Source organism: Mustela putorius, unplaced genomic scaffold, assembly GCF_011764305.1.
Source record: "Mustela putorius furo isolate JIRA1106 unplaced genomic scaffold, ASM1176430v1.1 tig00000129_pilon_pilon_pilon, whole genome shotgun sequence".
Taxonomy (NCBI): domain Eukaryota; kingdom Metazoa; phylum Chordata; class Mammalia; order Carnivora; family Mustelidae; genus Mustela; species Mustela putorius.
This window is the reverse complement of record NW_025421290.1, coordinates 52,828,809-52,852,867: the sequence shown is the minus strand read 5'-3', so window position 1 is coordinate 52,852,867 and position 24,059 is coordinate 52,828,809. Positions and strand designations below refer to the sequence as shown.

At 67.4% G+C, this 24,059-nt stretch overlaps 2 gene segments (V, D, J or C); both read left to right on the top strand.

Annotated features, from left to right (window-relative positions):
* Nucleotides 1–794: 794 nt before the first annotated feature.
* Nucleotides 795–12,731, top strand: LOC101691890. The segment is given in 7 exon segments: nt 795–1,038; nt 8,674–8,991; nt 9,067–9,408; nt 9,665–9,982; nt 10,083–10,415; nt 12,352–12,467; nt 12,553–12,731. Coding segments are annotated over 7 exon segments (1,665 nt in total).
* On the top strand, nt 3,458–23,533 carry LOC101692462. The segment is given in 8 exon segments: nt 3,458–5,136; nt 16,116–16,394; nt 16,599–16,673; nt 17,888–17,956; nt 18,483–18,809; nt 18,997–19,308; nt 22,837–23,003; nt 23,299–23,533. Coding segments are annotated over 7 exon segments (1,086 nt in total).
* Nucleotides 23,534–24,059: the final 526 nt, after the last annotated feature.

The window sequence follows — 24,059 nt, the reverse complement described above, 5'->3', positions numbered from 1 at the left end:
CCTTCTCAGACCACATGTCTAGGAGGCAGGTGGCCTGTGGGCACAGCCCTGGGTCTACTCTTATTTCTGAATGATAAAAGGAAAACAGACACAGGAAGGCGTCCAATATTCGGTTATTGTTACTGCCAGCCACTTGTCTGCCGCTGTGTCAGGAACGGCCGGGCCGGAGGACAATGACGAGGGTCTGTGATTCCCTCCCCCTCCTGCCGTAGGGTCCTTGGGGTTTTGGCTGAGCCAGGAACCACAGTGCTAACTGGGGCCACAGTGATTCACAACCCTACAGAAACCCCGCAGGGGAGCACTCCAGCAGCGGAGGGGGGCCCTCCGGGTCCCAGCACACCCGCCAGGCGGCGGGGCGGGGGCAGCCCAAGAAACCTGGGGGAGGGGTGCTTAGCCGCCTCAGAAGGCAAAGGGACTTTGCAAGGGGACAGGACGTGACCACGGGGACGGCCTGGGTCATCGACAGGCTGGAGGAGGCGTGGTGTGCGCAGCAGCCTGGATACCAGGGGAGGGGGTGGGCGCTTGGTCGGGGCCGGGCAGGGCGCGCCACCCTGGGCCCCGAGTAGTGACGGCCCTCGCAAGGCTGTGCGGGAGACCGTGACCTCAGGACCAACGCGAGTCAGGTGCCGGAGGGACATCAAATGCAGGCCCAGCGCTCTGGGGGCTGGAGGGACGGGTTGGGGGCACGGGGCGGGCCATTCTTCCAGCAGTCAGCAGGCTTTCCGGCCCCTGCGGCTCCCTGGGGACCTTGGCTGGGCGGGGGGCGGGGGGGGTCTGTGGGCCCCAGCCCAGCCCAGCGCACTGTGCAGATGCTTACGCGGGCCCCTGGGGCCGGTGCGCACCGGTCACCGTCTCCTCGGCTGCGTCTGCTACCCACACTCAGGGCAAGCTGCTGTCTCCACGGCGTGGCGGAGGGGGGGGTGTCAGGGGCACTAGGAGGTCAAGTGGGTCTTTGTCTGGGAGGCGCAGCTGGGCAGAGACTGTGCTTCTGGGATTTGGTTTACTGGGGCCAAGGCTCCCTGGTCACCGTCTCCTCAGGTGAGTCTCCGTGGCAGCAGCTCTGTGGGCACAGGGCCAGGCACCTGGGTCTGGCCGCAGCTCTGAGCCCAAGGTCCAGCCTGGGGCCCTGCGGGACCGCAAGGTCCCCACTGGGTCCCAGACCCGTGGGGACTGGAATCAGAGCTGGCAGAGCCCCTGGGTGGCAACCGAGCTGAGGGCCAGGCAGACAGACGCCCCGGGCTCAGGCGTTGATGGGAAGGGGAAGCGTGGGGCCTGCTTTCTGTGTGCAGCGGCTGGGCAGCTGCACCAGTGTGGCCATGACTACTTGGACGTCTGGGGCCAGGGCACCCTGGTGACCGTCTCCTCAGGTAACTGCAACCCTTCCTGCCTCGCTCTGGCCCTGGGGGTCCATCTGGGGGCAGGGGAGCCGGCGGCGTGGGCTGCGTCCTCAGGCTCCGAGGTGGACGGTGCGGGCCAGGAGGGTCTCTGTTGGGGGAGAAGCAGGGACCGTTCCTGGGGCCAGGGGACCCTGGTCCCCATGTCCTCAGGTAAGACGGCTTCCCTCTGGCCCTTCGTTCCAGCCCCGGAGCTGAAGGTTCCTGAGACCCCCGGGGTCTGTGGGGCCCAGTCTAGTGAGGGCTGCCTCTGCGACTCTGGGGGGCCTCTCTGTGGGGTGGGGAGGGGGGCTGGCAGAGCAGGCTCCGCGTCTGGGGTGCGTCCACTGTGGCCGGGCGGCCAGGCAGGGGCCGAGGTTTTTGTACACCCCCTGACGGGGCCTTTGGCAATGTGACTACTTTGAGTACTGGGGCCAGGGGACCCTGGTCACCGTCTCCTCAGGTGAGTCCTTCCAGCCCTCTCTCCTCTCTCTCTCTGGGGCTTTTTGCTGCATTTGGGGGAGAAAATGAGGCTGTCTGGGTCTGGCGTCTGGGAGGACCAGGGGAAGGAAGGGGCCGGCGGCCGGCGGCAACCCACCATCCTGGCACTCAGCCTCCCTTGCCTCCTGGGCTGCCCTGTCGGCCCCACCGGCTGGGGTTTGAGGTCGGAGGCTCTGCCAGGCCCGACTTCTTGTCCAGATTTCCTGCACAATTGTCACATTGTGACAACTGGCTTGACTACTGGGGCCAGGGGACCCTGGTCACCGTGTCCTCAGGTGGGTCCTCAGCCTCCCCACTTTGGCCGCACTTGGGGGGATCAGGCTGTTGGGGTTTCTGGAGGCCAGGATGGGGACAGGAACGGGGGCCTGGTGACCACCCTGCCCTGAGGACGGCTGCACTCAGAGGCAAGGCGGCTCCTTTGGCTGGTCTGTCCACGTAGTTTTGGGGGGCCACGGCGACTGTGGGGCGATCAGTGGAATAGGGGTGTCTGCGGCTGTGGCCCTTGGGGCAGACTGGACCTCGGAGTCCCAGTTAGGGGCTTGTAGCCGGGCAGCCCAGGTGCGCAGTGCCCTGGCTTCTCTGGGGTCTCAGGGGCAGTGGGGGGTGACTTGGATGATTGGCTTCTGTGGGGTCCAGAGACCGTGCCAGCCTCTGAGTCAGGGCGAGGCCGGGCCAGGCCCCCGGGGTTTTGGTGGGGTGCGGATGGCGAATTCGCCACTGTGACTACTATGCTATGGACTACTGGGGCCAGGGGACCCTGGTCACCGTCTCCTCAGGTGAGTCCTTCCAGCCCTCTCTCCTCTCTCTCTCTGGGGCTTTTTGCTGCATTTGGGGGAGAAAATGAGGCTGTCTGGGTCTGGCGTCTGGGAGGACCAGGGGAAGGAAGGGGCCGGCAGCCGGCGGCAACCCACCATCCTGGCACTCAGCCTCCCTTGCCTCCTGGGCTGCCCTGTCGGCCCCACCGGCTGGGGTGTGAGGTCGGAGGCTCTGCCAGGCCCGACTTCTTGTCCAGATTTCCTGCACAATTGTCACATTGTGACAACTGGCTTGACTACTGGGGCCAGGGGACCCTGGTCACCGTGTCCTCAGGTGGGTCCTCAGCCTCCCCACTTTGGCCGCACTTGGGGGGATCAGGCTGTTGGGGTTTCTGGAGGCCAGGATGGGGACAGGAACGGGGGCCTGGTGACCACCCTGCCCTGAGGAAGGCTGCACTCAGAGGCAAGGCGGCTCCTTTGGCTGGTCTGTCCACGTAGTTTGGGGGGCCACGGCGACTGTGGGGCGATCAGTGGAATCGGGGTCTCTGCGGCTGTGGCCCTTGGGGCAGACTGGACCTCGGAGTCCCAGTTAGGGGCTTGTAGCCGGGCAGTGCCCTGGCTTCTCTGGGGTCTCAGGGGCAGTGGGGGGTGACTTGGATGATTGGCTTCTGTGGGGTCCGGGAGACCGTGCCAGCCTCTGAGTCAGGGCGAGGCCGGGCCAGGCCCCCGGGGTTTTGGTGGGGTGCGGATGGCGAATTCACCACTGTGACTACTATGCTATGGGCTACTGGGGCCAGGGGACCTCGGTCACCGTGTCCTCAGGTAAGACTGGCCCTGTGATGGCCTTTATTTTCTGCTCCTTTCTGTGGGGTTTTCTGAGCACCGATGGCCGGTCCGTGGGACAGGCCCCCCAAGGGCAGGCTGGCCGGGAGGGGACGAGGACCAGGTGATCTGGGGACTTCCGCGCCTCTTGATTTTCCAGTGCCGTTCTAAAACTGGAATCCTGCCGGCAGGCCCTGTGCAGGACCTGAGCCCCTGAAGAGGGGGCTGGAGGCTGGGCCGGCCACTGAGGGCCGGGACTCCCTCGGCCGCAGGGCCACCGGGCGCTTAGAATCCTGGGGTCAGCTAGGAACGTGCACGGCCGGCTGTGTGTGCAGGAGAGGAGAGGGCTGCGGGTCGTGGGAGACTGTGCTGGGAACCAGGAGTGCCGTTCGGGGCTAGGCTGTTTAGGATTCCTGGTCTGGGACAGAGCCGTCCGGGCAGGGAGGGACACTGAGGGGCAGGTCTGGGGCCCTGGGAGCTGGGCTCTGCGCGGTCGGCCCCCAGGGGAGCGCGGCTTGTGCCTGCTAAGCGAATGCGCTCGCAACATGGACGGGCAGGACGTCCTTGAAGGGTTTCTTTTCTCCTGCGAGAAATCGCTAAACAATGGTGACTTTAAAATGTCGGAGATTTTCAAGTGTATTAGACTTTTTAGTTGTATCAGGCCATTAACCTGCCAGAATCTTATCTTTCTGGAGTCGATATGAGAAGGCGGCCCCCGCCACAGCTGAGTTTTGACGATGATCAATGAAGTTTATTTTTTGTTTAATTCAGCGATTCAGGAAGCGGCAGGAAGCGGCGGCCGTGCCGGTGGGGGCAGGGCCAGGCCGGGGCAGGTGGCAGGAAGCAGGTCTCTGGGACCGTCTATTTTAGGAAGCAAGAAAACACACTTGCAAATTCATAGTTTGTGGTTAGCAGAAGTGGTTTTCGGGCGGTTTTGCCCAGCCCCAGGGCCAGCTCGGCCTCCTGCAAAACAACACCTGCACGATTTGCATTTTCTAAAATAAGCCCGAGAGGCTGGCAGGAGCCCAGAGCCTTCTTTTTCTGACTTTCCGAATTTAATCTCTCCGTCTGAATTACACTCATTTCCAAAGTAAGACGTTGAGGACCTTCCGCTGGTCTCAGGGACGGTTTGCAGCGCGTTCCTGTTCCTGTTGGGTTTTCTGAATCAGTGGTTCCTGGTCGTTGACCCCAAACCGCCCTCCGGTGCCCCGAAGCAGGGTTTTGGGAACTCTGTGTCCGTGTTCTAAGACTTTCTCTTTGTGAGGGAGAGGCACGGAGGTACCCTGAGGAGGTGACCTTCCTGGCCGCCTGTTCGCAGACCTGTTTTCAAGCATTCCTTTGGGGACAAATTTTAGAGGAAACGAGTGATTGTCCTGAGTGGTTTCAGTGAAGCGCGTTCTTGTTGGACTAAGAGGAGGCCCCGTCAGGTCTCGAATCAGAAAGGAACTCTCCCGCGCCGATGGGGCCCCCCAGCCCGCCGTGGCTGGGGGTCTCCCCGGGCCCGCCGTGGCTGGGGGTCTCCCCGGGCCCGCCGTGGCTGGGGGTCTCCCCGGGCCCGCCGTGGCTGGGGGCAGGCACTCGTGGCTTCTGCCGCCAGGCCAACCGCCTGTGCATCAACCACCCGATTTTAATGGATTTGGAGGAATTCTCCCAAGACCCCCACAAGTGACCAGGGAGCCCAGCTGGTAAGAGAGAAGCTCGTATTTCCTGTTTGGCTTCTGGGCGGGAGACTCAGGCTCAGTGAAACCATGAGGGTTATTTGTATGGGTCCCAGCTCTCCGCCTGACTTTCTCCGAAGGACACAGCTGGAAGGGCTCCCCGAGGCTTCTTGGCTGTGGATCCCTACGGCTCAGACGCTCAAGCACGAGAGTCCCACTTAGGCTTTTGGTTGTAAACGTGGCCCTGGGTGTGGGGCCACCGGCCACCGCTGCGAGGGGCTTTCTGACAGTGCAGATTCAGCAAAGACTTGTTTCTGGCCTATGTAATGATGATTTTTATTTAGAGGGAACTTAGCTGAAGTGGGGGGCCTACTTTAGACTCTGAAGGCAGGAGGTCAGCTCAGGCAACTGCCCAGGAGGGTGCAGGCCGGGCGGGCAGCACCGAGCGCCCCTCTCAGCCCAGAAGCAGCACTCCCTGCTCTGGAGCAGGGACACAGGCTTTCCACCGGGGAGAGTGAACCCTCCTCCATCCTTGCAACGTGTCCTGGTGAACCTTAACTGGCCAGGAAGCTTTTTACCCAGGACACTGACGAGTGACTGCCAGTGCTTGGGCCCAAGAGCCGGCTCAGCCTGGGATCACAACCAAATAGGGGGTCCTAGTGGAAAATCCACAAGGACACACAACCGTGGAACAGGCAGGGCGAAGCACCAGAAGGTACAGACCCAGAGCCAGGCCCATCAGGATTGGATTCCTAGGTGAGCTGGCTTTAGCTGGAAGCACGCAGATCCGGAGCTCTAAAATTTTCTAGCCCGTCCCGGGACCGGACTTTCCGGGAATGCAGGACCCAGGACTACACTGGGCTGGCCAAAGCGGTCAATCTGGCTTGACTAGATTAAACTGGCACTTCTGGGCTGAGCTGGGTTGAGCTGGGCTGAGCTGAGCTGGGCTGGGCTGGGCTGAGCTGAGCTGAGGCTGGGCTGGGCTGGACTGAGCTGGGCTGGGCTGGACTGAGCTGGACTGAGCTGAGCTGAGCTGGGCTGAGCTGGGCTGGGCTGAGCTGGGCTGGGCTGAGCTGGGCTGGACTGAGCTGTGCTGGTCTGAGCTGGACTGAGCTGGGCTGGGCCGAGCTGGGCTGGGCTGAGCTGGACTGAGCTGGACTGGACTGGCTGAGCTGAGCTGACTGAGCTGGGCTGACCTGAGCTGGACTGAGCTGGGCTGGGCTGAGCTGAGCTGGGCTGAGCTGGGCTGGGCTGAGCTGGGCTGGGCTGAGCTGAGCTGAGCTGGGCTGGGCTGAGCTGAGCTGAGCTGGGCTGAGCTGAGCTGGGCTGGGCTGGACTGGACTGAGCTGAGCTGGGCTGAGCTGAGCTGGGCTGGGCTGGGCTGGACTGAGCTGGGCTGAGCTGAGCTGGGCTGGTCTGAGCTGGACTGAGCTGGGCTGGGCTGAGCTGGGCTGGGCTGGACTGAGCTGGGCTGAGCTGAGCTGAGCTGGGCTGGACTGGACTGAGCTGGGCTGAGCTGAGCTGAGCTGGGCTGGGCTGGGCTGAGCTGAGCTGAGCTGAGCTGGGCTGGGCTGAGCTGGGCTGAGCTGAGCTGGACTGAGCTGGGCTGTGCTGTGCTGAGCTGGGCTGGGCTGAGCTGGACTGAGCTGGACTGAGCTGGACTGAGCTGGGCTGGGCTGAGCTGGGCTGGGCTGAGCTGGACTGAGCTGGGCTGAGCTGAGCTGAGCTGGGCTGAGCTGAGCTGGACTGGGCTGAGCTGAGCTGAGCTGGGCTGGGCTGAGCTGAGCTGAGCTCGGCTGGGCTGAGCTGACCTGAGCTGGGCTGAGCTGAGCTGGGCTGGGCTGGACTGGACTGAGCTGGGCTGAGCTGAGCTGGGCTGGGCTGAGCTGGGCTGAGCTGGGCTGGGCTGAGCTGAGCTGGGCTGGGCTGAGCTGGGCTGAGCTGGGCTGGGCTGGGCTGAGCTGAGCTGGGCTGAGCTGAGCTGGGCTGGTCTGAGCTGGACTGAGCTGGGCCGGGCTGGGCTGAGCTGGGCTGGGCTGGACTGAGCTGGGCTGGGCTGGACTGAGCTGGGCTGAGCTGGGCTGGACTGAGCTGGGCTGAGCTGGGCTGGGCTGAGCTGGGCTGAGCTGGGCTGTGCTGAGCTGAGCTGGGCTGGGCTGAGCTGGGCTGAGCTGGGCTGGGCTGAGCTGAGCTGGGCTGGGCTGAGCTGGACTGAGCTGGGCTGGGCTGGGCTGGGCTGAGCTGAGCTGGGCTGAGCTGAGCTGGGCTGGTCTGAGCTGGACTGAGCTGGGCTGGGCTGGGCTGAGCTGGGCTGGGCTGGACTGAGCTGGGCTAAGCTGAGCTGGGCTGGGCTGGGCCGAGCTGGACTGAGCTGGGCTGGGCTGAGCTGGGCTGGGCTGAGCTGGGCTGAGCTGGACTGAGCTGGGCTGGGCTGAGCTGAGCTGAGCTGGGCTGCTGAGCTGAGCTGAGCTGGGCTGGGCTGGGCTGGACTGAGCTGAGCTGGGCTGGACTGGACTGAGCTGGGCTGGGCTGAGCTGGACTGAGCTGGGCGAGGCTGACCTGGGCTGAGCTAGGCTGACCTGGGCTGAGCTGGTCGGAGCTGGTCTGAGCTGGGCTGGACTGAGCTGGGCTGGGCTGAGCTGAGCTGAGCTGAGCTGAGCTGGGCTGGGCTGGGCTGAGCTGGGCTGGGTTGAGCTGGGCTGGGCTGAGCTGACCTGAGCTGGACTGAGCTGGGTTGGGCTGAGCTGAGCTAAGCTGTGCTGAGCTGGGCTGGGCTGGGCTGGGCTGGACTGAGCTGAGCTGGGCTGGACTGGACTGAGCTGGGCTGGGCTGAGCTGGACTGAGCTGGGCTAGGCTGACCTGGGCTGAGCTGGTCTGAGCTGGTCTGAGCTGGGCTGGGCTGAGCTGAGCTGGGCTGGACTGGGCTGGGCTGGGCTCTGCTGGGCTGGGCTGAGCTGAGGTGGCGGAACTGGACCAGGCTGGGTACATTGAGTTGATTAAACAGGGTCACTGAGCTGGTCCAGCCAAAATGGACTGGCTGAGCTGTCTTGGCTCAGAAGAGCTTGATGTCCTAGTTTGGGCTGGATTCACCTGCAATGGGCCACGTGCGGGTCTAAGTTGTCACATGCTCACCATCCCCTGACCCTAGCCGCACTGGCCAGGGGGCTCCCCTCCATGCTGTCTGCATCACAGACGGCTCGTGGGGCTTGGGGCTGAGCACAGCAGTCTGGCTCCAGTGTCTCGGAGGGAAAGCAGCACTGGCCCAGCCATCCGGAGCCGGGAGCCAGGGTACCAGAGTGCTCGCGAGGCCACGGAGACCCCAGCTTCCCACAAGTCCAGAGCTCGGCTTCTGCAGCTGGGTGGGGGGCATTGAACCTCCCCTTCGCGGCTGGACTCGGCCTCAGCCCAGCCGCCCGCTGCCCTGTTGGTCAAGGCTGGGAAGGCTGTGAGGCCAGCCCTTGTGGCAGTGGGATGAGGGGGCCACGGGGCTGGCTCTGGCCCGCCTGGCGGAGTGTAGGGAGAAGACACCGTCTCACTCACCTCCTGTCCCTCTGTGGTCCTCAGAGAACCCATCCCCTCCAAACCTCTTCCCCCTCATCACCTGTGAGAGTTTCCAGTCCGATGAGACCCTGGTGGCCATGGGCTGTCTGGCCGGGGACTTCCTGCCCGACACCGTCACCTTCTCCTGGACCTACAAGAATGACAGTGAGGTCAGCAGGCAGAACGTCAAGTACTTCCCGTCGGTTCTGAGAGAGGGCAAGTACGTGGCCACCTCCCAGGTGTTCCTGCCGTCCGTCGACGTCCTCCAGGGCTCCGAGGACTACCTCACCTGCAAGGTCAAGCACACGAAGGGTAACAAGTCCGTGCACGTGCCCCTCCCAGGTGAGAGCCGGGCCCTCCTCCCGCGGCGGGGCGGGCAGGGGGAGGCCAGGGGGCTGACGCCTGGTTCCCTCCCAGCAGCAGCCGTAGAACTGCCCCCCAACGTGACCGTCTTCATCCCGCCCCGCGACGCCTTCTCTGGCAACGGCCAGCGCACGTCCCAGCTCCTGTGCCAGGCCAGGGGCTTCAGCCCCAAGCAGATCTCCGTGTCCTGGTTTCGTGACGGAAAGCCGCTCGCGTCCGGCATCGACACTGGCAAGGTGGAGGCCGACGGGAAAGTGTCCGGGACAGTGACCTACAGAGTGCTCAGCACGCTGACCATCACCGAGAGCGCCTGGCTCAGCCAGAGCGTGTTCACCTGCCAAGTGGAGCACAGCGGCGTGACCTCCGAGAGGAACGTGTCCTCCGTGTGCACCTCCAGTGAGTGCTTGGCCCCGGGGCGGCCCCTTGGGCGTGGGGTCCCTCACGTGCGCGGGCGTCCGCTCAGGCCGGCCACTCCCCGAGCCTTGGCTTCCCGGAGCGGCCAAGGGCTGGGAGGCAGGGGCCCAGCGTTCCTCTCCCGTAGGCCCCTGGGGCTCAGGACGGCTCAGCGATCCTGTGCTCTTTGGTGACGATCCCCGCCTCTGCCCGGCCACACGTCCGGCCGGTCGCTGACACAAACTCTCTCCTGCCCTAGACCCAGCCGTGGGCATCAGAGTCTTCACCATCCCCCCGTCCTTTGCCAACATCTTCCTCACCAAGTCGGCCAAGCTGTCCTGCCTGGTCACAGACCTGGGCACCTACGACAGCCTGACCATCACCTGGACACGCCAGAACGGCGAGCCTCTGAAAACGCACACCAACATCTCTGAGAGCCACCCCAACATCACCTTCAGCGCCATGGGGGAGGCCACGGTCTGTGTGGAGGACTGGGAGTCAGGGGAGCAGTTCACCTGCACGGTGACCCACACGGACCTGCCCTCGCCACTGAAGAAGACCATCTCCAGGCCCAAGGGTAGGGCCCGTGCCCCCTCTGCCGCGGGACTCTCCCGTGGCCTCTGGGGGTCTCTCCCCAGCGGCCCCGGCCCGAGCTCATCCTGTCTTTCCTCCCACAGGGGTCCCCAAGCACATGCCGTCTGTGTACGTCCTGCCGCCAAGCCGGGAGCAGCTGAGCCTGCGGGAGTCAGCCTCGGTCACCTGCCTGGTGACGGGCTTCTCTCCCCCAGACGTGTTTGTTCAATGGCTGCAGAAGGGGCAGCCCGTGCCCCCCAACACCTACGTGACCAGTGCTCCGATGCCCGAGCCGCAAGCCCCCGGCCTCTACTTTGTGCACAGCACCCTGACCGTGAGCGAGGAGGACTGGAGCGCCGGCGAGACCTACACCTGTGTAGTCGGCCACGAGGTCCTGCCCCACATGGTGACCGAGCGGAGCGTGGACAAGTCCACCGGTAAACCCACCCTCTACAACGTGTCCCTGGTCTTGTCCGACACGGCCGGCACCTGCTACTGACCGCTGGGCCGCTGGATCCCGGCCGGTGGATCCGCGGCCCCTGGCTGGCCCCTCGCTGTGTGTGTGTGTGTCCACTAACCTTGTCAACGGGGCAACGTGTGACCTTTGATCAAAATCAGAAATAAAAACATCCATTCAAAAGACACTCCTCCTGAGTAAGCGATGCTCTCGCCTGCCGGGGCCGCAGCCGCAGCCGCGCTGTCCCCGCCCCCGCCCAGCCTCTGGAAGTCCCTGTGCTCCTTGTAGACCGAGGCCACGCTCACCGCTCCTGTAGCTGCTCCCACGACCATGAGTGTGCGACACACACACACCCGCACACACAGACATGATGCACGCGTGCGGATGCCGACATGGACGCACCTGCATGTAGACACACGGACACGCGTGCGCACGCACACCCACACGCGTGGACACATAGAGACACACGCACACAGACAGCCGCACACGGGCACACACACGTACTCTCGCTCACCCACACGCGGGCACGTACAGACACGTGCACACACGGTCACACCCATGGACACACGTCTCACGTACAGGCAGACACAGACACGTACACACACACTGTGCACCCGTATGCACACACAGTGCCAGCCCTCGCACACCCGGGGTCCTCTGTCAGGAACTGCTGCCCGTCCCGCCGTGTCCCTCTCTGCGGGCTTCGAGCCCAAGCTCTGCGCGTCCCTCTGTCTCAGCGTGAAGGTCTGGACTCTGGCCGCGGCCACCATTCCCAGGCCTAGGGCCAAGGGAAGTCCCTGCCCATGCCCAGGCTCTTGAAGGTGGCAGGGCCCACAGGTGAACGGGGCCGGGCTGCTGCTGACAAAGCCCCAGGGCCTGGTCCTCGGCCCCAGAGGCAGCGAGGCTGTCCCTGGAGGCTTCTCCTGGCAGGGGTGACTGCAGACGGCCTGGTCTGAGTGGAGAGCCCCTGCAAACACCCAGCCCTGGAAATAGTGGGAATGAGGCCCCAGGAGCAGGCGTGAGGGGTACAGACCTGGTGGGCGGGAAGGGGCAAGGGTCCGGTGGCACCCCCCCTGCCACAGCAGCACGGGCCCCTCTGGGCTGCCTCCGAGACCCTCCCTGCACACCGGACCCTCGGGAACCTGAGCTGCAGATGCTCCAAAGGGCCCAGTGGGCTCCAGACCCCGTTGAGAGTCCTCAGCCTGTCCACGTAGTCCACCCCAGGGCCGCCCCCCCTGGAGCCTCAGGGTCCTATCTGAGCCCTTGGTCCCCGAGGCCTGGCAGTGCAGACAGCTGGCCGGGCCCCACACGGGGTCTCCCAGGGGCCATGCCCTCCAAGACCGAGAGACAGCGAGTGGGAATCTCACTAGGAAATGAGGCGGTTCCCCCTCGGGCCCAGACACACGCCAGGTCCCCACTGCCAGGCTCTCCAGCCTCAGCGGCCAGGGGCAGAGCACCCTCTCCAGACCAGAGCCGGCAGAAGGCCCTGCTCCCAGGCTCTCCCCGCCCCCCCGGGCAGCCCTGGCCGTGCGCCCCCAACCCCCGCTGCTGCCCAGCCACACCCCTGCGTCTGTGTTGCTCTGCTGTGCTCTCTGCCCCGCCACGGCTCCCACACAGGGTGCTCGGGTCGGCCTTGCTCTGCTAAGCCTGTGTTCTGCCTCCGCCTGACCCGTCTCGGGCTCCCAGGGCCCAGCTCACGCCTGGCTTCGATGCCTCCCGACTGAGCCCAGGAGCCCTCGGCCCCCCAAAGCAAGTGCCGAGGAGACTGTGGGACCAGTCAGGAGCCACGCACACCTGCTCCTACTGTCCCCACCCCGCCTGGCACCCCAGGGGCAGCCTCGCCGAGGCCCAAGGGCAGCTCTGGGGCCGGGCCTCCCTGCCGTGTGGCCTGACCCTCTGTGCTGTGTTCCCTGCAGAGGGAGAGGTGAGCGCTGAGGAGGAAGACTTCGAGAACCTGAACACCGTGACGTCCACCTTCATCGTCCTCTTCCTCCTCAGCGTCTTCTACAGCACCACAGTGACGCTGTTCAAGGTAACAGCAGGGCCGGGGCAGGAGGGGGCGGGGGCACCCAGCCCAGGGCAGCGGGAAAACACCTCACGCCGTCTGTCGTCCACAGGTGAAATGACCGGCCCGCGGAGACCTTCAGAGGCCCGGGACGTGGACCCGGGGTGGGCAGCCCGCGGAGCCCGGCAGCGCGTCCTCAGACCTACCCCCCACCCCGCTTCCAGCTCAAAGACTCGGCCTGTGCAGTGTACCCGCGTGTCGCCTTCCAATAAACGTGTATATTTTATCCTACGGAACCGCTCTGCTGTGCAGGCTTCTGTCCCGAAGTGCTCCTTGGGGGCCGCGTGTGTCCAGGGCCTGTGGGAAAGGCCTGTCTGCGCGCAGGCCTGCCAGGGGACGTGCCGGGGAAGGGGGCCCTGCGGTGGGACCCAGCGTCTCCGGCTCGTCCCGTCTGCTCAAGGACGGGTGCTGGACCCTGTCCCAGGCCTGACCTCCCGGACGTGGCGGGAACCGGGAGCCGGGCTCGGTCCCTGTGTGCGACCAGCAGGGGCCTCTGCCGCTGGGTCCCCACACGACGCATGGTCCCGTCTCCAGCCCAGCCGGCCTGGCGGCCCCCCAGGCGGGTCCCACCCCTCGTGGGGCTGGGCTGTGTGGGACCGAGGACAGGGCACTCGTCCTGCCGGTGCTGCACGGTGCGGGCATGTGGACGGGAGCAGGAGCGTCCGGCGAGCCAGGGAGGAGAGTGCCTGCCAGGGAGCCGCGTCGGGGAGGCTCCGTGTGGCCCCGTCCCTGTATGCGAGGGGCAGGCGGCGCCATGGCCGGGAGCCCCAGCGGACAGGGAGTGCAGCAAAGGGACGCGGGTTCGCGTCGGGGCTCGCCCACCGGCCGTGGAGCTGTGGCCACCAAGGTCCGGGTGGCAGCGCGTGGGGGAGGGGCAGAAGGGGAGGCGCAGACCCCACACGGCTGAGGGATCCGGGTGGCAGTGGCGAGGACGGCCGTGAGCCGGGCTCCCGGGAGGAGGCACTGGCGGAGGCCAGGATGCAGCTCACGGGTCCCCGTGAGCTCCCGGTGGACACAGGGAGGCCCCAGCTTCGTTCTGGTAACACAGACCCCCCGGCCCAGCCTCCCGGGATGAGGGGTCCACGGGGTGCGTGCGCAGCTGGGGACTCTCGTGCCAGGGAGTAGGGGGCTGTCACCTCCGATGGCGTCTGTGCTGAGTCCGTGTCCAGGGACCCCTGGGGGCAGGGAATCCTCTAGAAGCCAAGAGTCACATGGGCCAGGGGGACAGTCTGCTCCAGGCTGGGCTCTGGCGGCCGCCCGGGCTTGTGGGTGCGTCTCCGCGCCGTCTGCCTTCGGGCCGTGGCGCTGTCCCCCGCGCGTGTCCGGACCCCCCTTTGATAGGGGCATCCGTCGGTGGGGCTAAGGTCTCAGCCTCTGCGGCCCCGTTCCCCAGCAAGGCCCCACGCCAGGGCACCGGGGCGACAGGATTTCCGTACGTACCAGGGCTCTCAACCCAAGCCCTAACCGTCCACCCCCAGCCTCCGAAATTCTCATCCTTCCCCGGTGCAGAACGCCGGGCCCAGCCGCTCCCGCAGTCGCCCCGCGCGGCCGCCCCGCATGGAAAGCCGTGCCTCAGGAGCACCTGAATCAGGGAGAGGCGAGACGCGGGGTGACTGACCCACGCACGGAGGCCCCGCACGCTGCATGCCTCCAGGCGGCCGGGCCAGCCACAGGTGCCCAGGCCCGTCCCTGCAGGGGGCCTGAGGCAAGGGTCCGGGTCCAGCAGGGCCCCCGGCAGAGGACGAGGCTCCGGAGGATGCGGCGTGGCTCCGTGCTGTCTCTGGAGCCCGAGCGGCTCAGGCCCCACTACGCGGCGGCCGCACCCCAGGACCCGGGCCCCCCGCACCCCTGCCAGCAGCCCCCCCACCCCGGCCTCTGCGTCCGCAGCTCTGCCCTCAGTGCCAGCCCTCCTCCGCCTCCTCCGGGCAGGCCCGTTGACGCCAAGTTCTGCTACACCCGGTCGGCGCCCCTCACCGTTCATGCACAAGTCGCCGTCCGGGCCGACCATGCGCCGCCCCAGGTTCCTCAGACGCTTGATGGGACCACACGCGTGGTGCCCGGCGGGAGGAGCGGCCAGAGCCCGGCCCCGCGGCCAGCGGGCCGTAAGTGTCCCGTCCGGCCTCCTGGTGCCGCCTCCTCCCACACTCCTGGGGCAGCGGCCGGCGTCTGGCTGCGCTGTGGGGTCGCTCCGCCAAGTGCCCCGGCCGCTCCTGCAAAGCCCAGCAGCCCGCTGACCTGGGTCCCCCGCTCTGCCCGCCTCAGTCCTCCCCAGACTCCCCTCTCGCCCCCATGTGCGGCCTGCGGGAGCCCTCGGCGTTTCCTGGCCAGCCGAGTGCCTGCCCCCCGGGGCTCCGAGGCCGCCTGCGCGTCTCCAGCCGTCAGCCGCAGCACAGGCCACTCCTGCTCCCACGTCGGCTTTCGTGTCCCACGGGCGCCCAACAGCAGGCATCTGTGGCGTCCGCTCTGGGGGCCGCGACCCCCGGCTCGCAGTGTGGGGGTAGGTTCCCGCTGGGGCAGGGCAGGGTCCCGGCCGCCGCCGGTCGTGGGCGGCCCCGGCCTTCCTGGCTTCCGCGTCCCTCCGACCCCCAGCTCTCTGCCCACGGCCCGTGGGCCGCGTGTCCCCTCTCGTGAGGACGGGCACGTTGCGTCGGAGGCCACCCTCCAGCAGCAGCACCTCACAGAGTCGCTGACTCGCCCACTAGGACTTTCTCTCCAAATGCGGCCACGGTCGGACAAGGGGGTCAAGCCCAACCACGCCTGGCATCTCCCCCCAGTGCATGCGGGGGTCCTGGCAGGGCGCAGGGGGTGCCGGGGACGCCGTATGGGCAGTGGGGGCCCCGGGACGTGCATGGGACCGTCGTGCCGGGGAACCCCCGGAAAAGGCAGGGGCAGGCCAGCTGGGTGCTTGAGAGGACAGACAGATGGGCCTTGCCCCAGGGCGCCTGCGGAGTGGGCGCAGGCAATGGCCCAGGCGGCCGGCTGGAGCACGGGCATGTCCCGTCGTGCGGTGGCAGCACGGTGCCTGGGGGCTCGGCAGAGAGCAGGGACCACAGACTGGCGAGGGAGCCTTCAGGGACACAGGCAGGGACCCCACCCTTGTTTGGCCGCCCTTGGCCAGCCGGGTCCCTAGGGAGAGGACCAGGGCACTGGAACTGGCCCACCAGGGAGCCCCGCCCAGGGACCTGCCACCCTTGGGCCCAGAGCACTTCAGAGCGAACTACCTCCCACCCCAGGACATGACCAAGGGCCTCCCATGAGGGCAAAAGTCTCATGGGCCTGGACTCTAAGCCACAGAGCTCCAGGGGCAGTCACAGGGAGGGCAGTGTCTGAGCCCACCCCGCTGGCCAGGGAGCCAGAGCCCAGTTCCAAGGCCTCTCTGCAGGCAGAGGGGACCCAGGACAACTGCAGGAAGGCACAGGGCCAGCACTCGGAGTCCCGGGGGGGACCCACAGCCGGGCCCCTCAGCAGGGCAGCACGGGCTCCGCAGGGGGGGGAGCGCCCCTTGCTGCATTTGCTGGACAAGAGGGCCACGGCTGCCACCGGCCACACCCTGCCCCTCCCCCTCCACGCTGCACCCCCGCGGCCCCGGCCTCACACGCCCTGTCTGTCTTCCAGACACCGAAACGCTGCATCTGTTCCCCTTGGTCTCAGAGTGTAAAGTCCCGAAGCAAGGCGACTCCCTAGGCCTGGCCTGCTTGGCACAAGGACCCTCCGTGGAGTCCTTGCGGGTGGCCTCGAGCTCGAGCTCGGGGCCGCAGACGACCACCATGATCACGCTGGGGAGCCGAGAGCGCATGCAGCTGTCCTTCCTGTCGGTCTTCTGGAAGCCGGACCCGCACTTCTGCAGAGCCGTAGTTTCCGGCCGCCCGCAGCAGAAGCCCATCCCGTGGCCAGGTGGGTGGCCCCAGGCCCCCGAGGTCGTCCTCCGGAGCGCCCCGCGCCTTCCAGCCCGAGGACGATGCAGGCGGCTGTGCCCAGCAGGCCCGTGGCCAGTCGCCCCACCCTCCTGCCTTCCCCGGCCCCCGGCCCCCCCCGGGCAGCCCCCCGACCCGGACACACACCGTCTGACCCTCCCCCGCCACCGCCCTCTGACTTCAGAGTCCTGGGAAAGGAAGACTGACCCACCGGCTCACGGGCCGTCTCCGCGGGAGACCTCCACACCCAGCGCCCCAGGTGAGGAGCCCTCCTGCCTTCCTGTCCCTCAGTCGGACGCCTTCGGCAGCCCTCCGCGACTTCTCTGGGGGCGGTGTCTGCAGAGAACCGGCCACACCACGCACTGGGGCCCAGCAGGCGCCCCCTCAGGCCCCTTGTGGACAGGAGACCCCCGCACACCTGCAGTGAGCACAGCGGACGGGGTGGGGCCTCCGGCCAGCACCGGGACTCAGCGGGTCCAAGGCAGGGCTCAGACGGGAGCCTGTCCCAGAGCCTCACGTGAGGACACACGGCCGACATGCCCGGCAGGGTGGACTTGGCCCCGTGGCCCTGACAGAGCTGTAGCCACCTGAGGCTCAGGACCCCTGACCACGGACCCAGGGGTCCCGCAGCCAGAGCCCCTCTCCGAGAGCTGCCCCCAACCCAGGGGCCTCTCCAAGGGCCACACGGGGCCAGAGCCGCCCTGCCTGCCCCTCGGCAGAGGTCCAGCACTCGCTCCTCGAAGCAGGGCAGCAAGCCATGCTCTCAGAGAAGCCCTGGGGATGCTGGGGCAGAGGCTGTGGTCTGCCGTGGCCCCTCCGTGGCCCCTCCACAGCCCCCCGCACCCCTGACAACCCCATCTTCCTCCACCACCCACGCCCGGCTCAGCACAGCCCGGTCAGACCCAGAGGGGACCGCCCTCCAGGCAAGGATCCAAATATCCCCGGCCTGGGGCAGGGGTCCCCGCCAGTCCCTGTCCATGCAGGGCGCGTCCACTGGCTGGCCAGGATTCAGGCCCAGGCAGAGCTCCGGGGAGAGGCCTCCAGGGGCGTATGGCGTCCCAGGGGCAGACTGGGGTGTGTGGCCCCACAAGCCCAGCCCTCCCAACAGGCCGGCACCATCCCCCCGGGAGGGCCGCACGGCCCACAGCCCTGAGCGTGTTTCCCGCAACCCGAGCAGCTCTGGCAGGATGGGGGTGGGGAGGACGGAGAGAGACCCCGTAACGGCCAACCTAAGTATTCACGGCTGACCCTCTGCAGAGCACGCTTGCAGGTCCCCCGTCCGTCCCAAACCCAAGGCCCGATAACTTCCGGCTGTCCTCACCCTAACTGTAGACGTCACTGTGGCATGACCACTCAGGAGCCCCGACGAGGGGCCAGGGCAGGTCTCTGGACCCCAGAGAGCAGGAAGGCTGAGGGGCCCCGGGAGGCCACAGCCCCGGTGAGTCCCTGGTCTCACCCCCCCTTCCCTCCTAGTGTCCTCCACCCGCCACACCCGGACACAAGCCGCGGAGTCAGGAAGCCCAGTGGACGCTACGCTCAGAGGCCAGTTCCTTGGGGCACAGAGTGGGGGGAGGCGGGGGAGAGAGGACTGGGGGATCCGGGGGTGTCCTAGCCGGGCAGCGGGAGGCCAGGAAGCCACAAAGGGGAGGTCTTCCCTGGGGAGCGAAGCAGACGTGGGCTGGGCACTGCCCACAGCACCACTCCCAGGCAGGGTCTGCGTGCCCCCCACTGACCAGGGTCCCCCAGTGACCACTGACGGGGTCCCCCGCCACTGGCCACCGACAGGGTCCCCCCATTGACCGCTGACCTGGGTCCCCCGCTGACCCCTGACCTGAGTCCCCTGCTGACCCCTGACCTGGTCTCCCGCTGACCGCTGACCTGGGTCCCCCGCTGACCGCTGACCAGGGTCCCCCCACTGAACGCTGACCTGGGTCCCCCTCACTGGCCACTGACCAGGGTCCCCCCATTGACCAGTGACCTGGGTTTCCCCCACTGACCCCTGACCTGGGTCCCCCACTGACCGCTGACCGGGGTCCCCCCACTGACCAAGGTCGCTCTCCTCTGGCAGACTGCCGGAACCACACTCACCCTCCCAGCCTTTACCTGCTGCAGCCTCCCCTGCGGGGCCCGTGGCTCCAGGGAGAGGCCACCTTCACCTGCCTGGCGGTGGGGGATGACCTGCAGGAGGCCCGCATGTCCTGGGCGGTGGCCAGGGCGCCCCCCAGCGGGGCGGTGGAGGAGGAACTGCGGGAGGAGCACACCAACGGCTCCCAGAGCCTGAGCAGCCGGCTGGCCTTGCCCGTGTCCCTGTGGGCCTCGGGGACCAGCATCGCCTGCACGCTGAGCCTGCCCAACAGGCCGGCCCAGGTGGCGTCTGTGGCACCGGGACAGCACGGTGAGGCCGGCTCCAGGGTCCAGGAGACCGGGAGGCTGGGGCCCCACACGCGCACCCCCCGCCCAGCACAGTGGCTCCCCCTCCTTCCACACGGAGACACCGAGGGGGTGAGGACCAGCCCTCCGCGGGCCCCCCAGCTTCGCCCAGGCCTCGGGTGGCCCCAGCATGACCAGACTTCTCCCCGCAGCGGCCACCGCGCCCAGCAGCCTCACTGTCCGCGTCCTGACCGTGCGCCAAGCCGCCTCCTGGCTCCTCTGTGAGGTGTCAGGCTTCTCGCCCCCGGACATCCTCCTCACCTGGCTCAAGGGCCGCACGGAGGTGGACCCTGGTGCCTTTGCCACCGCACGCCCCATGGTCCAGCCTGGGAACAGCACGTTCTGGACCTGGAGTGTCCTGCGTGTCCTCGCAGCCCAGAGCCCAGGCCCGGCCACCTACACGTGTGTGGTGAGGCATGATGCCTCCCGGAAGCTGTTCAACAGCAGCCAGAGCCTGGACGCTGGTGAGTCACCCCCGGGCCTGATGGCTCCTATCCAAGCCTCCTCCCAGCCTGGGCGCAGGGGGGAGGGACAGCCCTCCCGGAGCCCAGCGGTCGGGTCCTGGGGCTGCAGCCAAGGCCCTGGGCCACCCACCCGATGGCTCCACGCCGGCCTGCTCGGCATCTGGGACACCTGTTCTGTCTACACGCCATGCGCTGGACTCGGAGGGCTGCAAGGTGGCTGTCACCCTGCCAGGCCCCAAAGAGCAACCATTTCCCAGCAAGATGTGCCACACAGCTGGGTGCAGATCAGGCAGCACCTCGGGAAACAGACAGACCCAGAAGTGGGTGCTGGCCTCGGTGCCCAGGGACATCTGACCGGCGCAGCCCCACGACGGGCCCCGACTGCAGGCCCCCTACAGGGCAGAGGGGACGAAGGCCCACCACGGTGCGGGCTCATGAGGAAGGTGTAGGGCTTACTCCCCCCTCTGAGGCCCTTGTCAGACCTCCTGTGGCCCCATCCGGTGCAGCAAAGCCCTGGTGGGACAGCGCTGGACACCGTAGGCCACACAGGCAGCAGGACACCGTCCTCCTTCTGCTCATGGAGAGGCAGTCTGGCCGCCCCTGGGACCTGGGTGGGGGGAGGTACCCAGTGGAGGCCCACGGCAGCCATGTGGGGGGCATGTGGGACTGATGTGCCAGGCTCCACGGGCTCAGACACCCTGCCAACGGCCCAACCCCTGCAGCGGGCACCCTTCCAACACAGTAGCACTGACCCCACGGCTCCAACAGCCCAGCTTGGCCCTGGAGGCAGCCCAGGGAGGGGGCAGCTCTTTAACCCCCAGCGTACCTGGACTGCTCCAGTAGGCTTCCCCTAAAGTCCCGGGGCCAGGCCCTCCCTGCCCGCCCAAGGCTGGGACCCCTGGTCCTCCACCCGTCTTCCCGGCACCACCCCCTTCTCTCTGGATGCCACCTGCCCTGGGCCGCTGCCGCTTCCTGACGGCGCACGGGAGAAGAATGAGGCACAAACCAGTCAGCTGCAAGAGAGAGGGAGCCGGGGGCGACCGGAGAAGAGAGAGGGAGCCGGGGGCGACCGGAGAAGAGACGGTCGCCCCGAACAACTCCTCAGCCCCACTTTTATTAGCTAGAGACCCGCAGGCCAGACCTCAGTCACCCGCCTGCGGACGAACGAGAGGAAGGGCGGAACGCGCCCGGTCGCGCAGGACAGTCGTAGCTGCGCCGCACATCCGACGGCATCGGCCCCCGGCCACGGGTGCTCTCCAGGGAAGGGGGGCACCGGGAAAACGGAGCAGGCGGCGTCTGCCCCGAGCAGCCCGCGTCCCCCGCTGCTGGCCTTCCGGGACGCCAGTCACCCTCTCCCCCAGAGGCCCGTTGCAGGACGTGTGTTTCTTGAGGCTACGTCTAAACGGGCTGGGTAGCTAGTGGCATTTCCCGCGCTTACATGTCAGGAAATGCCTCGTTCTGAGGGACAGCTGCAGGCCGCCTGCCGCGGCTCACGGCCCCCTTCCTCTCCGAGTGCCGCCGGCCGGGGCCCGCAGAGCAGCCTCCTGGCCCTGCGCCTCCTCCCTCCCGTGGGCCCCTGAGGCCCAGGCCCACCGTCCTCCTGTTCCCGTCTCCTACAAGCAGGAGGTGGGTTTTGCCCAGAGGCGCAGACCCGGCCTCTCCAGGTCAGGTCACAGGAGAGGCTGGACCCGGCCCCGTGCGGCCTCCGTTAAGGCTGGAGACTGCGGTGCCACCCCGTGCAGAGCCCCGGCTGCCGGCTCCAGCTGTGTGGGCGCGCACACTGGGGACCTGAGCACAAGCAGACCCCAGCACGCGGAGAGGCCAGGCCTGCCCAGCGGGCACCGCGCAGCTCCGACGAGGCAGCCCGGCCCTGCGGCCCCTGCACCGGACGTGGCTCTACGCCTGCGGTGGCAGGACCCCTCCCAGCGTCCGCGTCTCTGAGCACATGTGGAGCAGGGCAGGGGTGCAACAGGGCTGTGTGAGCGAGCAGGGGTGGCTGAGCCCCTCCAGGGCCCAGCACTGCCCTCACCCTATGCCCACAGCTGTGTGTCTGGTGCCCACGCACAGATTCGGAGCCTCCAGAGGCCACGCGTGCCGCATCTTCTGGCAGGGGCAGAGCCTCCTGCCAGGGTCACACAGTCTGGAGACAAGACATCCCGCAGAGGGTACAGGGAGCCTGGCCCCCTGGCCCCGAAGCCCCCAGGCCCCCAGGACCGACTGGGGAGAAAGCCCTCCTCTGGGAGGGCCCAGCCCTCAGCACCCCACTACAGGCTGAGCCATGCAGGTGGGCCCGCGCCGGGGGGCAGCTGGGGTCCCGTGAGTATCTCCAGGACCCCTCCTCCAGCCAGGCGGGGGCGGCTGGTTCTGGCAACCCGGACCCCTTGGGAGGAGCCCGTCCTCCGTGGCTCCGCAGGGTCCCAGCCCCTCCTCCTGCAGCTGGGGCTTTGCTCCTTCTGGGGCTGCTGCTTGCTGTCCTCACCGGACCCCCAGGCTCCCCCCATCCTCCACCCACAGGCTGTCCTCTGCCTCGGCCCAGCACGGGTCCCCTGTTCCCAAACAGGGTGGTGCTTGCGGGACAGGCCTGACACACTGGCGGCCGTACAGCTGGGGGACATTTGGGCTCCTCAGGGTCGCCGTGAAGTTACACATGCCCCCTCCCGAGCGGGTCCTGCTCCCCTCCTCGTGTGAGGGCTGCGTGCGGCCCGGTCCAGACGGAGGCAGGGGCCCCCCAGCCGACACCGGAGCCCCTCTGCTTCTTCAGCACCACCCCGGGCCTCCCCCTGCTCATCGCGGTGCCCTCCCTGAGGGCGTCTTGCCACAAGCCTTCCCCCACAGCCCAGCCTTGCTCCACAGCAAAGGGGTTTCTGAGGCTCCAGTTAGGACGTAGGAGAAAAGGAAGGACAGTCTGGCCTGCAGGAACTAGCAGAGACACCACAGACACCCTATAAACCATGCGCAGCTAAAGCCACGAGAGGGCTGGGGACGCACAGAGGGCCAGGTGACCTGACTCCAGGGAAGAGGACATTGTCCGCCACCTTAGCCCACCCTGGGCAGGGGCTCAGAGTGGCACGAGCCCCACCCTGGGACATGGGGGACAGAGCCGTGGGCATCCAGGCAGTCCTGGAGGGCTCCCTGTCGCTCTGAGGGCCCTGCCCAGCCCCGGGTCGCCGCCAGCCCTGCCCGTGTGTCTACACCCGCTATGTGCCACGCACCTGCCGCACACACTTGTCCTGCCGACTGTTACATCAGGGTGTTTGGGTGCGGTCTCTGCGTGGCTCGGTGCTGGGCCCGTCGGGCTCTGGGAGCCCCTGGTGCGGGCAGGGAGAAGGTTCACAGGTGCACGTCAGGAGGGGCCACGTCAGGAAGGGGCCACGTCAGGAAGGGGCCACGTCAGGAAGGGGCCACGTCAGGAAGGGGCCATGTCAGGAGGGGGCCACGTCAGGAGGGGGCATCCCAGAGCAGCGGCCCGTCCCTCGGCTCCCCCTGCGTGGGGGACTGAACCTCCTCACCAGTGCCCTCGCTCCCCAGGTCTGGCCACGACGCCCCCACCGCCCCAGAGCCACGAGGAGAGCAGGGGGTACGCCACGGACCTGGGGGACGCCACGGACCTGGAGGACACGGGCGGGCTGTGGCCCACGTTTGCCGCCCTCTTCCTGCTCGCTCTGCTCTACAGCGGCTTTGTCACCTTCATCAAGGTGAGGCGAACGGCACGCCTGTGTGCAGGGCTGGGGACAGGCTGGGCCGGCCCAGGGAGCCCGCAGGGAGCGGGAGGCATGTGCGGCCGTCATGGGCCACAGACCCAGGCCCAGGGCCTCAGCCCCAAGAGCTCACAGGCCCCTGCCCTCCGCCGCCCGGGTCCTACGGTGGAACAGATGCTGGGCGCCTGCTCACGTCGGACTCAGCTGGGCAGGACTCGGGGGCCTGGGCCCTGTCCTCTGGGGACCCTCCCGTCAGACCCGTCCCCTTCCTGACCCCGGGCTCTCACTGCAGGTGAAGTGACGCTCAGCCTCCATGCTGTCGCCAAGGGCAAAGGGGCCCAGCCGGACTCCAGCCCCACCTCCGCCCACGCCCCGCGCACCGCTGTCCACCCCTGTCCAGAGCTCAGCGGCCAGTTCCCAGAGAGGAGGGCGTCGCAGCCCGCGCACCCCCGAGCCAGCAGACCTCACCGCAGCCCCTTGCCTTCACACTGGCCGGCCGGCCCCATAAACAACTTGCTCGTTCCGTGCCTCCTGTTTCCCCGTCTCTGTCGTCAGCATCTGCCCCGGTCAGAGGCCCCAGAAGGCTGCAGGCAAGCGTCCAAGGGTTCACAGCGGGCCTGGGGTGCGGCACCGGCAGTGCAGGCCGTGGGAGGCGCCCCTGTGGGAAAACGCTGGTGAGGCCCCTCTGCCCCGAAGGGAACGGGAGGTGCTGCTCCCCACATGCGCACAGGGCGCCCCTGCGTACGTGTGTGCACAGCACAGCCCACACCCAAGCACAAGTGCGCAGACACAAGCCGGGCACGTGTGCCCTCTGCCCCTGCTGACACGAGTGCACACACATGAGCGCAAACACGTGCACATGCGCAGGACACGGCCGGTCTGCGGACTCTTGTGCTCACGTGTGCACACGGACACGGGCCCGCACAGGCTCCACGCGCCACGAGAGGACAGCCGGGCTGGCAGTCGGGACGGCCCCCACACAGAGCTCTTCCCGTGTGCCCCACGGCCGCAGAGACGACCCCGACCTTCCTGTCTCCGGCCGGCCGGCACCGC